We start from the raw sequence: 14,741 nt of genomic DNA, 5'->3' as shown, positions 1-14,741 counted from the left end.
TCTTTCTGTCTTTCATCTAAGCTTTACCTGCACAACTTGGCCAACAACCCCTGCAAAACCTATAGAAAGATTCCCAAGTCCCACTAAATATAGACTGTAAGGTTGTGGCTTGATTACTTGGTGCCTGGTCAGGGCTTACCAACATCACTCTGACTGGCTTCTAGTTCACTGCATTCATCAGGCCAAGGATCATCTACATGGGAGGAATCCATTTTGCTGGGGACGGTGCTGCTGAGCCAAGAAGTGGAGGCATTGAGACTGAACAAGCTGGCAAGAGAGCGACGGATTTTCTTCCTTCGCCTGAATACACTAGAAAGAAAAGACACATTGTCAAGGAACAGAGTTAATCATTCTGGTTGAGCAGGGACAGAGCTCTAAAGCTTGCAGGATTGACACAGAGGAACCATGTTCTGAGTGCTGTTCTTGACCCTGGGTATGTCACCAAGAATGACTGCTGCACAATGCAGTAATGCCAAGGGATGTATTAACAGCAATATATGGCAATATATCATGATGTTGTGATACTGGATATTGCAATAAAAATGATACTACAGTTATTGGGCTCTGAACTTTTAGAAGTGATCTCCCACTACCCCTAACTTTCACCCTATTATAATCCTTTTGGTGCAGCCCAAATCCATTGTACTTCAACTTTAGATACTTTCCTAAACTGATGTTCTGAAATCAAGAGAGATTTTTCCATGAGGAAGAATTTCAGGACCAGACCTTTTTATTTTTTTGTATACATACACACATATCTACTTTTTTCCTTATTCCTTATCATTGTAACACCTCATTGGCAAAAGAAGCTGTAGCTTTCTCTTTTCCTTATTGGACACAACTCCAGTTACAGCAACAACTGTGTACTGAAGAGTTTTTGGATAGTAAGATCAGAAATGACTGAAAAGTTATTTCAGTCACTGCACTCTCTAAACTAAATCAATTGAGATGTTTCCATTAAGAAGCAATGCCGATATTATGCCAACCAAAGTATAGAAAGTCACACAGATACCTCTAGGTAAGTACAGAGATGTGGAGGCAATTGCCAACATTGAGTGAAACTGCATACAGTTCACTTACCGAACTAAATTCTCTTTGTATGTAACACTTGTCTGGGATGGTGTCAATGTTATGTTGCCCTCTTCATCAGACAGAAAACTGTCTTCTGTCCAAATGTAATACCCATTAGAAAGCAGTCGAGGGCTGCGGCGACATATGGAAAGGGATCCTGGTGGAGTATTTGTGGAATGATATTCATAAGCAGGGTCATCGTCCAAAAAGGCACAAGCATAACTGAAAAGGAGAAATAAACTCTCTAATTTAGTGAATGTCTAGACAGACCAAACCCATGATTTAATAGTTATGAATTTACATTACCAACTGATGGGGCTGGTAATGACGCAGATTTAGAATATGTGGCTATAATGATATTACTTTTGGACCCAAGGAGTTTCAGACAGCCAGAGTGTGCCTGCATCACACTTTCCAGAGCTTCAAATGACTGGAGGGCTTCATGCCAGTTGTAGCATTTCACGTGAGCATGGAGCCAGCTTGAATGCAGATGTGCATGATGCATTTCTGTGGCGGTGCTCTTGGCCAAGGACTCCTGCCAGATGCACACCTACCTGGCGTCGACGGAGGTATTCCAGTATTTTCCTTCTCTGAGTTACTCTGCATGGAACAAGCCTGAGTGTCTCCAAACCAGGAAGGATTTATTTGCTTTTTATAACCTAACCTAATGAAGACTTAAAGATACATGACTTCATTCTCACAAACCTAGAATACCACGCAGCTAGAACAACATGGGATAAAGTCTACCCATGGTGATAACTTCATCCAGCACTGAAATACAATTGACTTTGAGATGAAATATATCACAGAAAAACATACTATGTGGTATTTAAAATAGAAGTGAATAGTGACAAAGGTGAAAGAATCTAAATGCTGTGGACATTTTATTTAGCTCAAGAAAACTGAATTTATGGTTAGGGTTAGTCCTTTGTCCTCAACACCTTTGAGTTCCAAGGGGCCATGCAGTGACATCCATGGAAAGAAAGACACTGGATAGATTCAGTGGCTGACATGGGTTTCAGTAGCATGTTTCACTATCCCATATGGCATGTTGCTGAGGGATACCATAATTTCAGTGGAGGGAAAAGCAGGTGGAACAGAAATACTCCAAAACCTTGCAATTGCAAAGCCAGCGCTTCCAGTCTCCACAGCAGTAGTTGTGAACTTTCATTTAAAGCAGTAATTAAATTAACACGAGCACTACAATTCTGAGTGCCCCCAAAGGGATTTTACAAAATCTCCAATGAAATGAAAATGAAATTAAACAAGTAAAATTGTCCTAAATACCTTGGAAAAACACGTTGTGAGAGGCTGTGTCTATGTTCTCCATTAAACTCTGTTGAACCTGTAGAGGCAAAGGGCAAATAAGAAGGAGTGTTTATCATATCTACTGACAGCTTAAACAGTTGACAGGTCTTCACTGACAGGTACCTTGTGCATATAAAAAGAGATCATAATAGAAGCTAATAAAAGAAAAGGGAAAGATTAAAGGAGATAAAACAGGTGAAAGAGTCATGGAAAAAACACAGTGTTTGTAGGAAACTCATCTTGATGAAGAATCAGAATCAATCTTAATCAGATACGTGTACTCTGCACAGCTCACAACCTTGAGAGAAATAATTATGGCCACAAACACAATAGCTGCAGTAATTTTAATGGTGTTAGGGTCAAAACCAGAACATGTACTGACAACAGATACAGAGTAGAATAAACGGACCACCATAACCATTACAATATATTTTTCAGATTAAAATGGCAGGCATTGGACAACACGCACTGGAATAAAAACAGTGACACAGGTTTGATAATAATATTGTGACAGGAGACTCCGGAAATAGGATTTGTCTGGATTACCATGGCTCAAGTCTGCGAAGTGCTGCCAGATGTTGAGCATCTGACAGAATCAGTCTTATAAAATATGAACAATGGTTATCCATAGGGAAAACTTATACGTCATACATGGAAAGACAAAAGGTGTGATCTTTCCCTATGTTATCTTGCCTCTTCTGTATCTTTAGAGCACCATGTTTAAAACACCATTAGTAAATGACCATCGTGCACCTATGAGAAGAGATGGGTCCAAGAGAATTCATTTTTTTTATGTTCAGTTATGAACAGAGGCAAAGAAAAGACATGGAAGTCAGTGTTTCCACTTTGGGAATCTTTTTATGCTCATTTGGAGCTCAGGTGTCAGCCACAACCTGGACGTGAAGGCTAACTGAGCGTTGGGACCAGGCAGGGTCACCAGAGAAGGGAAGCAAAACCTTACAGTCCTATTACCCTATTCCCACACAAACTGTTTCTCCTACAGTTTGAAAAATGCCAATTAAAAAAAAATTACCATAAGAAAACTCTGCTCTAATCCTTGCAAACACAACTTGAGGAGGTAAGTGGAAGAAACTTAGTGGAGGTGCAAAGAGATAAGTAACATGGGTCAGAATGCCACACAGCAAGTTGTACAAGAAGCGAGAGTGGTGGCGTGTTTCAGAGACTGACATGTTATAGACCTATATTTTTCTGTACGCAATTAGCTCTTGAATTAGATCTCATTTTAGGCAGAATCATGATGCTTAATTGTGCAAAAATACTTGACAGGTGGTTTGTAGATCTGGATATAAACTAAACCCATCAAAATCCTAAATCTTATCAGACAAACAAGATCCCCCCCCCAACAGGTTTGGGTTTTTTTAATTAAAAGCTCTGACAAATGTGCACAAATTTACTTGTTCTTGGTGTTGATGCAACATGCGATATTCCATACATCTTGAAAAGGACTGTTTCACACACCATGGGATAATGGGTAATACAGATTATCTGTAAAAGAGTTTAAAAAGAAACAAGTATGGTTTATTTTTAATTGATTAAAAATAAGGATGCCTAAGATAGTATCATCAATATATATATCACATTATTAGCAGGTCGAAGGAGACGATCCTGCCCCTCTGCTCTCATGAGACCTCACCCGGAGTACTGTGTGCAGTTCTGGTGTCCTCAACAGAAAAAGGACATGGAACTGTTGGAACAAGTCCAGAGGAGGGCCACGAGGATGATCAGGGGACTGGAGCACCTCCTGTATGAAGACAGGCTGAGGAAGTTGGGGCTGTTCAGCCTGGAGAAGAGAAGGCTGCATGGAGACCTCATAGCAGCCTTCCAGTATCTGAAGGGGGCCTATAGGGATGCTGGGGAGGGACTCTTCATTAGGGACTGTAGTGATAGGACAAGGGGCAATGGGTTAAAACTTACACAGGGGAAGTTTAGATTGGATATAAGGAGGAAGTTCTTTCCTGTGAGGGTGGTGAGGCACTGGAACAGGTTGCCCAGGGAAGTTGTGAATGCTCCATCCCTGGCAGTGTTCAAGGTCAGGTTGGACAGAGCATTGGGTGAGATGGTTTAGTGTGAGGTGTCCCTGCCCATGGCAGGGGGGTTGGAACTGGATGATCTTAAGGTCCTTTCCAACCCTCACTACTGTATGATTCTACGATTCTATTAGTTGCAATATATACTTGCTTAAGCTAAAGTTACTGATTATAGGGCAAATTTGTTTGAAAAGGGATACAGAAGTATACCTCAGCATCAGTTATACCTACTACAGCTCTTTAATAACCTGAGTGTGAAACTTTCCAGCAGCTGAAACCCACAACACAGTTGTTTTGCATGTAATTTGTTTCAGTTTTGATAATATAAAGTAGCAACCACTAAGAGAACAATGTTTAAGAACAGTAGTTTACATATGGGTAGAGCTTTCATTAGAAAATGTTGGCACATACTGATCAAAGTGGCAGAACAAACCATGGTCCTTCCATTACTAATCTGAATTGTCTCAGAAATGTGCAAGGTATGTGCCTGCTGGGCGCTTGTTTATCTGCCACCTTCCACAGAAATAAAATTTAAGGTAAAATAGCATATATACATAGATTCATGGTCCTTTCCAACCCTAACTATTCTGTGATTCATAACAGAAAGTGAGAGATATACCTATGCAATGTATTGCTGGGGAGAAGATGACTTTCTCTCTTTTGAAGAATTAATAGACAGTTGCAATTTGCTTTTAACTAGTGATAATTCCAAGGTTCCATAAACAGTCATAGAATAGGCAGTCCAACAGAATTTTTTGCTGCCTTTGAATCATGAGAATTTTTGTCTCATGTTAATGAAGAGGGTTCCTAAATATCATAATTCAATCAATGCTGAGGAAAACATGGAAATACCATGTTGTAGACAATGCTGCACAGTGTTCTGCTTTCATTTCATATTCAGTTCTGGTTTGGGGCTATTAATAGTGTGAGAAGCTGTAGTAACAGTATAAGCAAGCCAAAACAAAGCATCTTAACCACCACTGTACAATGAAGCAGTAGCATTATATCTGTAATCCACAAACTGATCATCAACACAGAACCTTTAAACTATGGCAGGAGAAAAGCCCCATAGCTTTAAGAAGTCACACTAAAAATGAATCCGAGGTGAGCACAGAAATATTTTATGTAGAGAATTCAAGTAAAAGTTTAAGGCAGAAACCCCCCTGCCTTGAATTTCCAAACACCCAAACCCCTGTGCTGTAATACTGTCAGTTTTAATTACCTTTCCCTCCAAAAATCAAATTACTCTTTCAGCCAATGAAGCCCTTAACTGGTAGCCAGCAATCCTGTGTCCGTCTTCATGTTCGAAATATTTACATTAGTAGGTACCAAAATACAGTGTTAACTGCTAAAATAACTGAAGCCCAGGCAACCAGTTTTATGCTATTGAACCTACCAAACACAAGTGCCTACAAAGGTAGTTTTCTTTGTCCACACATATCAGTCATTTCTGAAGAGCAGTGTAGTCTTTCCCCCCTGCAGGCAATGATAACAACATCCACAGAAATACAAAACTTCCTGAAGAGCGGTACAGAAATGAGTCCAAAGCTTAGTTATTTCTCAGCTGACAAATATACTAAGAGATAAATATGTGTAAAATCTTCCAAACCTGGAAAATCCATTTCACTATTAATACATGTATGTAAAAGAGTTTCTCATCATCAACACGAGTGCCTCGGAGACGTTAAGTGGAGGGTGCTCCTTCTGCAGCTTCCTGGAAGAGATTAGCTCTGAGGTTTCAGAAAGGCAGGTCTATGAAGTCCCCTGTTTCCTTTTGAAAACAGCCTGTGCAATCAGCAGCACAGAGGCAGAATGAGGTCACGCTTCCTGTGGAGTAGCCTCACATCAGAAGCATTCATTTTGAAGAGCAAACTGAAGATTAAGATTAGCCCAGTGAATGCTCTTGCAGGCAGTTGCAAACGAGAAGATACACTGAATAACGTTTCACTCCAATAATGATACAGAGAACAAAGAGAGAACCTTTTCTCACACAGTGACACGGGTTTTTGTTTCAGCTTTCCATTTCTACCTCACTCAAAAAAGTCCCAAATCACTCTATTATTTGTTGAAATACTTGTGAGCCTGATGGGCTTTGATGTAAGAAAATGATCAAGGTACCAAAAAAAATCCACGTATAATAATAACAAGGCATTTTGCAGAAGCATTATTATAGGGAAGATGCACTTGAGAGTTGAGAGTTGCTTGTTTCATGGTCAAAAACATCATTGCAAATATATACCATACAACATCAAGATAAATTGTCTTGAAAGGAGAAAGGAATAAAGCCATTTGTAAACATGCTCACTGTTCCACTCTAGGTGTTTCATACTATGCAAGGTAATTCATCACACCTTATCACATCACACCAGTACACAAAAATAAAGTCAAATCCACATAAGAGAAATGAAGCCTGAACAAGATGCCCTGGCAATCAAAATGATTTGGCTGTAGAACTTACACACAAAAGTAGTACAAATCAACTGCTTGACACTGAAAAATTACACAACCTCAGGGAGCAAAACTTCAAAACAAACAGGTGAAACATGCCAGTAGGTATCTCTCCTGATGTCTGTATGTAGCGCTGACAAAAAGAAAGCATAAATCTAGTAAAATATGATTTATTTGATTTAATGATAGGGTTGTTTTCCCTGGAGAAGGAAAAATATCTCCACTGATAAAATGTAAACATCTCACCTCACAGAAAAGGACACAAGAATAGGAATTAGGCAATTAGGATGTTACGAAAGACCTTCTGTTAGGGAGCTAAACTAGAATTAGTATTTTAAGGTCCTTTTGCTCAAATATGAAAACATGTTCTTCACTTCTTTTACTTTAGTAGAATTATGCCAATGAAGAAATTTAGTCCAACCCTATTTCCATGGATGCATGGGCTTCATTACAGTGGGATTTCCCTGGCCACCCTCTCTCTCAACAGGCAGCGGACATAAATTCCCACTGGTCTTTGAAACTAGGTCACCTACTGAAGAATTTCTATGCATACACTAATTTACTTCTTGGGAGTATTTTGGGGTTTTGGTATATTTTGGTTCTTTTAAATTCTTCTCATCAGGAAGCAGTTCTGAGCTAGCTTGGGCTGCTGTTTTGAACAATATTGGTATTGCATGTTTGCCTATATAATTAAATGTATTGTGCCTACAATTTAAATGTCTATATAATTAAAATGTATTGTGCCTACATCATATTTAGACTTAGAGGTGTTTTCTTTTTTAATCACTACCATTCATATCTGAAACTCACTGTTCCACAAGCTTTTGATGCATAAACTTTGTGCATTAGTGAATATTTTACAGGTAGGCATTAGACTATGTACCCACACAGAAAGGTTTGTATACAGCTTATGTTTCTTGCTTTTCCTGTCGTGCCTCAAACTGCCCATCCCACCCCACCCCATCAGATTTCAAATTCTAGGAAATGAACACACCAACAAGCTTGCTGTGCAGTAGCTTCATGCCTGTTGCATACATTACAAGCTCAACCCACAAAAGTAAGGAAATGAAAAATTACAAAACTAAATGCCATCTATCTTTCTACACTTGTCCCAGGCTTACTCTACCTCTGATACTACAAATAAAAGATTACCAGTGATCTTTCAAGGCCAGGTTGGACTGCGCTTGGAGAAACCTGCTCTAGTGGAAGGCATCCCTGCCCACAGCAGGGGGTTGGAACTTTTAAGGTCACTTCCAACCCAAACTGTTCTATGATACACACATCATAGGTGAGTACAAGGTGGGTCCCTCCAGCAGCTTGGCTCAGACACATGGTCTGCCCTATAGCTGCCCCTGGATCTCCCCAATTGCTGGCACCTGGACATGTGAGCTCTCAGGGCCACAGTCCAACTCCAGTTGCTATTACAGACCATCACACACAGCTGGTCAAGATTCCCATGGTCCTCAGCAGCCCCCTCCCTATGGCATCACCCTTAGAGACACCCTTGTCTCATGTCCCCAAGCAGCAACTCCTCTCACTCCCAAAGGTTCTATGGCATTGACTCATCTGAGTGGGTTTCATTCCTGTACACAGGGGTTGTGCCTCCTCTGGGATAGGCCTTGGAAGGACCGAGGCAGAGCATCCCTTCTTCTGAGTCCTTAATTTGGTTTGCCCCTGCCTTTGTGCCCTGCTCCTCCTCTGGACTGATGCAGAAGGGCCCTTGATGGGCTGATGGCTCCTGGGATGGGCCTGGAAGCAGCTGGGGCAGGTTATTATTTGAGCTACCCCTCCATCTGTTGTCTTTCTGTGCTCCTTTGTGGGTGTGCAGATGAGCTTTTAGCCCACATTACACCACAATCCTGCCATTTCAGCAACCGGCAGCAATTCAGTGCCCTGCGCTATTATGCTAAACACACAGTTCTCAGAAAGGGTATTTTGTGTGGTAGAGCGAATTGAGTGGCCATGATGGAGGGAGTAGAGTGCTTATTGATTGAGTGCAATTGAGAGTAATCTGATGCTTCTCTAACTCTTTTCAGCTCACAGCCTTTAGCTTTCCCACCAGCTTCAGTGACCACCAAATCAAGCCACTTGTCCCGTATCACGGCTCTTTGCTAATGCTGTTTATCTAGTACTCAACAAGTAAAAATATTCTAAGACATCTGAAAAGTAATTGAAACATTAAAAAAACAGCAGAGGAAGGGCAGATAATGAGAACTTCAGAGCAACCACACATGGTCAGACTGAAGGTCTATGAAACTCTCCCTGCCTGCAGTCTTGCTGCAGGGAAAACTAAGACTCATTTTAATTCACCTTTGTGAATGATAGGATCTTGAGCTAAGGGCATCCCTTTATGCAGCAGAAACCCTTAGTAATGCTTGAGGTACCCTGGCTATTAAAAAAGAAAAAAAGTCCTCACAAATCCAGACACTTTATTTCAATGTTAAGAGAAGGCTTATCCTGCATAAAGTTACTATTTCACTGCAGTTTACAGAATGGACATATCATCTATGATTTTAATAACCATGTCAGCTGTATGAACAGAGATTAATTTGCTTTAAAAGAAGAGCAAATTACTTTTTGATGTTATCAGATGGAAATCCCACTTCACCCTATCAGAGACCTCAGGCTAGATTTCTTTTCCAAGTTCACTGAATTTAATTGCTCCTGCATACAGGTAACAAAGGTTATTTCTGTTTCTCATGGTGGAGTACAATGCACAGACTTGTAAAGCTTGGATTCAGCTCTGAGCTTGCTGATAGATCCACACTGCTTGGATGTCAACAAAAGCTTACCTGCAATAATGCTATGTCAGCTACACACACAGTCCAGATAGATAGACAAAAAGTGTTTAGAAAGGTTCTAAATCAAGCAAATCTGGATGCACAATGATACTTCTCTGTGCAAAGCCATGACCAATCTGTGTTGCATCTCCTTGCTCTTTGCTTATATGGTGTCGGAAGGAAATTTGTTTTGTCTGTAACTTGATGTAGACATGGGAATTTGCTTGTCAGGAATTTTGTACAATGTCACATAAAAGCAGTGGAAAAGCACACATGGGGAAAAGAGGTGCTTCCATTAGAATCTGCAGCTCCCCCACCTTGCATCCCTAAATACTGCTCCTTTAGAAACTATTTTATCATAGAAATAAAACAAAAGGAAGAGGATAATATTAAAATCCATCTGTCAAGGCAGAATTTAATCAAGGTCCCTAACAGACCTTGAGTGATCCTCATTAGAGTTCTTTGTACACTTCCTCACAAGATCTGACTGTTACTGAACAAGAAGATAGGAACACTAAGAAAAGCAACAAACGCAGCTATGCTAAAAGCTGGCTGACTTACTTAAGGATTACAAAAGATCGTGAATTAGCACTCTGCTGTACCTGCAGCGATTGGAAGCATCAGGATAGAGCTCTAGTAGCATCTTATTTGAGAATAGAAACTTTAACACATCGATGACTGGTCTGAATAGAGAATGAGTGGGAATGGGATTTGAAGTGGCAGTGGAAACATGGTATGTATGGCAGGTCATGGGGCCTAGGCCTGCAGGTCATCAAGGTTCCAGCACAATCTACGTCCAGACTGAGAAGGAAATGACGGGGACTAAACCAGGTCAGACAGTATGGGAGACTGATCACTTTAAGCTCTAAAGGGCATGTCCAAACCCAGCACAATGAGGCAAATGTAGGAAGTACCCATAAGACATGGTGAAGATGTGTTTGCCTACATTCCTTGTCTTCTGTGTCACTACACTACAGACAGATCACCTGCATAGCAACACTTTGGCGGCTGAGAGCTGGACCGGCCACCTAGACAACACAGAGCTTCGGGTAGCACAGAGACACATAAATTCTGAACGTTTGGTTGGGAGTTTCCATGTTACAGGAGTTCCAAATGGAATGTTCCTCTGGAGGTGGTGATTGAGACAAGGAGGCACAAAAGTACAAAATGTAATCAGTTCTAAGTAATGTTAAGTTTGATGGCTTTGTAATGGAAAATAACCGCGGTACTTGAAGGTAGTTGACATAGTTTCAGGCCCTCAGGGCCTCAGTACAAAAGGTGTGAGAAAAACAGAATAGAAGGACAGGACCTGGGATGGGGAGTATCCCGGACTAGCAGATGTCCAGGATGGGAGCAGTTAAACTAACTGATAAGTAGAAGGCCAGGATGATTGCTATGTCTGTAATGTTAATTAAGCTGGGAAAAGTAAACGACCCTTAAAGACCACCACATTTTTGTATGCATGCCGGAAACCTTTAGGAAAATGATGTAATATGCTCAGTGACCACATAAGGATGACCGGTAGAGCAGCTCGGGGACACACGTTAGGAGGAGCTATCCCCCGTGTCTCCCGGCGCCGCAATAAAGAATACCTGCTTGTCAACTTGAAACTCTGTTGGCGAGTTTGTTCCTGGAGTTTTCTCCGAATCATGATGCACTGCTGATCAGCATAGCTGAGACCCTGAATGGCTTCTGTAACCTGCATGGACCAGCGGTGGAGGGTCTTGGACTGATATGCAGTGAAGGCTTTTGGTTAACTTATAATTCTAAAGGATCATAGCATGCTTTATATATACTGTTGTAAGAATGAGGCCTGAGACCAGGAGATAAGTGGTGAAGGGATTAAGGAGGCGTGGTAGTTACAACACCCTGATAGAGGTGATCAGCTGCTGATGGCGGTTATTAGCTATCAGGCAAAGGGAGACCTGATGGCCCTTAAAGCTTGCCTCAAGGGGGTGAAAGAGGGAGCGATGCTATTGTTTCACAGTTCTGTTGCACAAGACCCATAGCCCTCGAGCAGCCTGACTGAATGTCATTGAAACTCTTGTTATCCCTCATTTACACATAAAAAATACACCAGTGAGAAAGTGGCTGCCCTCCCTCCCCATCTGTGGGCAGCAACAGGTAGTTTGGCTGCAGTTTCATTTCCAGTGTTCTCAAAAGTATGAATTCGGCATTCGAACTCCTCCATGGCAGAGGATGAGTATACGACCCCACTTTGCAGACAAGTCGATAGCTCACTCCTCCCCAAAGCCTCTTTGATGAGATTTTCATCTCTGACTATGTTGAATGATACCTGGGTGGAAGCAAGCTTAATAAATTAGCCATATGAGCTCCATTAATCATTGGGTAGCTTTGGATTATAGTGCTAATGCAGTAAGTGAATTCATCAAGGGCCATTCCAAATCTGTTTTTGTAATCTGTATAATCTATCGCTCCAATAAACTATACTATTTGTGAATCGGTAATTGTGAAAGTTCTCATTGAACACAACTGGATGTATGGTGTTGAACTGGTTATAATCAGGAATTAAACCCAGCTGCACCCAGCCCCTCTGATCCCTGAGGAGTGACTGGAATACAAAGGGGGTTATTTTCTGCCAAATTTCTATTCTCTTAACACAACAATTGTATATACTGAAAATCTATAGCTGGGAAGGTGTTGGTACCACTGGTTCCTGCGACAATGGTACTGGCAAGATACTGATGTCATGGTCATTTCTATAACATATCATACTGATCGATGCATAAATGAGGACAACAATTGGCAATGATACTCTAATAGCGTTCTTTAAAGTGCCTGTCTCCCTGCTGTTTTACACAGCACCCTTATCAGTTGTGTCTGCATTTGTATGTAAATAACCACTCTAGTCAGACAGTGGCCGAGTTCCTTTCTGCCTTTAAGCAAAGTCCAGATTTGTGAAGCTTGTACTGAGAATCCACAGGCTTTTCTGGAACTGCCGTATTTCCAGCTATGCCTGTGCCATTCTGACTTGTCGCACTTCCAGCTGGATTCAAACTGATGTCCTGGCCTAGTTCAACTGCTAGGGGAAAGGAAAAGGCACAGGCAGCCTTGGAATCCAGTGGAAGATCATGATACACTAGAGGCAGAGTGGTTTTATAGCTTGGATGCTATCCAGCACTGCATTAAAGATCAAGGATTTGAATGTGGCCTACAAGGCAATTGAGGACAGAGACCAGAACTGTGATAGCCTTCCAGGAACCTGCCCATGCGATGCCAGCACAGGCCTAATGGCCAAATATCAAGAACTCCTCCCATAAGCAAATGATCTGCAAGCATTTTACAGCAAGGGTGGACATTGAGGGCTAATATCTTAATTGACAACCATCCCTCAGTCCCAGTTTTCACAGGACCACAGACAGGAATATATCACATTAGTTTTACCAAGTGAACAGTATTGCCTGTTGGTAGATGTGATGTATATGTGTTCATTCTCACTCCTGGACTCCAACTAGGTTGGACAGATGTGAGTTTTGGAGTTCTGTTTTCCTTTCTACAAATTCATATTGGCAACCTGGCTCCAAAACTGTCCTTGCTAGACCCCCTGGGTTGCAGTGATTTGTCTATTAGTTTCTCCTTTCCTCTTACAGTACTCCCCAATATCATTATGACGATGATAAACATCCTGCTCCTGAATGCTCAGTGACTCCAGCACAGTCATTGTCTTGGCAGGACATTCCTTCTGTCCTTTTCCCCGACCCACCTTGAGGACAGACCATGAAAAGCTTACCACTGGGATATGTTTGTGAGTTGATTCACCATAAAGTATATGCTGAAATTCAACCTCACAAGGTAATAATCTAGGAAATCAGTGCACAATCAGAGCAGGTATTAGCACAGCTTTTGTTCAATATTGTTCTCAAGGCTTTAAGAGAAACTGCCATATAATATTTACTGATGTGTCCCAGTCTACAGAACCTCCCCCAGACACAAAACACAATCCAAGACATATGGCTGCAATATGTAATGCAGAAGTAAGCAACACATTGCACAGTACTGTTTCCGAGGCAAAAGCACAATTAATCTCAAGAGGTCTAACATTCATTGCAAAACAATATTCATAGCACAGTGAATGTTGAGTATGTCCCCAAGATATAAATGGATACATGGAAAGTGGTTTAACTAGGCTGTATGATGGCACAGCAAAGCTGTCTTCATCCAGAACAGGCAGCTGCTCCCTTCCAGCCATGCAGAGCATTAGGAGGTACCACTGTGGTAGGCAGTAACTTCACCGCCTCCCAGGGTTTCCTTTAGCCTTCATCAATACTTAGTGTTTGCTCTGTCTTCTCTATGTATTTGGGACTCTTTCACTAATGTTGGAGCTACCTCTATAAATGCAAATTTCATTACCCATCTGGCATCCTCATCTTACTATATTTCATCCTTACAATGCTGCTAGTAGAGAACCTTATGTCTGGTTTATAGCTTCATGTCACCTCTCCAGCATGCAGTGAAAGACAGAGCTGTGGCTGCAATACCTGTCAGCAAACAGCCTGCTCTCCAAGAGAAACCATTTATTGAGCAAAAGGCATTCTGCAAAGAAGCAGTGCGATAGAGTAAAAAATGTCCTGCAGCAGCTTCAGTGTCTTTCTAAACTGAAAAAGATAGAGATTGGTGTCCCAAACCCATTGGGTTACTATTTTGTTTGGTGTCCATGGCAATGAGTGTTAGCTACTTTCTTTTCCCTTACAACACCAGATGCTTCAGAACTCAGCCACTTTAGGGTAATTCCCAGCATCTGGAAAATTTGGGGCTCTAAAATGGAAAGAAGTGTTTGGTGAGATAGTGGAAATCTACACAAAAGGAAGAGGAAATTTCTGGAAGGCAGAAGTTTCTGGGATGGAAGAAAAAGAAAGGCAGAGAAACTGCAGAAGACACAGGAACTCATGCCAGACAGGATGTCAACATGGACCAAGGACAGATAATTACGGAGCAGAGCCAGGCTGTGACCAAGTATCTCGACTGACAGATAGAGCAGGGTAGAAGTGCTGCTGCATGTTTGCTAGGCTGAGACTGTGCAGGCACCATTTAACTACAAGCACCAGCAGTCCCTTTAAATATATCT

At 41.4% G+C, this 14,741-nt stretch overlaps 1 protein-coding gene across 1 annotated transcript in view; it reads right to left on the bottom strand.

The window, feature by feature from the left end:
• Positions 1-6,310, bottom strand: part of LOC130610138 (dynein axonemal assembly factor 11-like) — a 47,888-nt gene extending 41,578 nt beyond the window's left edge. The window contains exons 1-5 of the mRNA XM_057429779.1: positions 5,824-6,310; positions 3,795-3,885; positions 2,359-2,416; positions 1,081-1,293; positions 140-309 (exon numbers count right to left, since the gene is read on the bottom strand). Coding sequence (XP_057285762.1) covers positions 140-309; positions 1,081-1,293; positions 2,359-2,416; positions 3,795-3,861 — 508 coding nt within the window. The 5' untranslated portion in view covers positions 3,862-3,885; positions 5,824-6,310. The remainder of the gene's footprint in view (positions 1-139; positions 310-1,080; positions 1,294-2,358; positions 2,417-3,794; positions 3,886-5,823) is intronic.
• Between the last annotated feature and the right edge of the window lie 8,431 nt (positions 6,311-14,741).

This window comes from Pezoporus wallicus, unplaced genomic scaffold (assembly GCF_028554395.1).
Source record: "Pezoporus wallicus isolate ANWC-B61680 ecotype Strahan unplaced genomic scaffold, APGP_CSIRO_Pwel_v1 contig_7545, whole genome shotgun sequence".
NCBI lineage: Eukaryota > Metazoa > Chordata > Aves > Psittaciformes > Psittacidae > Pezoporus > Pezoporus wallicus.
The sequence above is the reverse complement of the archived record's forward strand: the minus strand, read 5'-3'. Positions and strand labels throughout refer to the sequence as shown.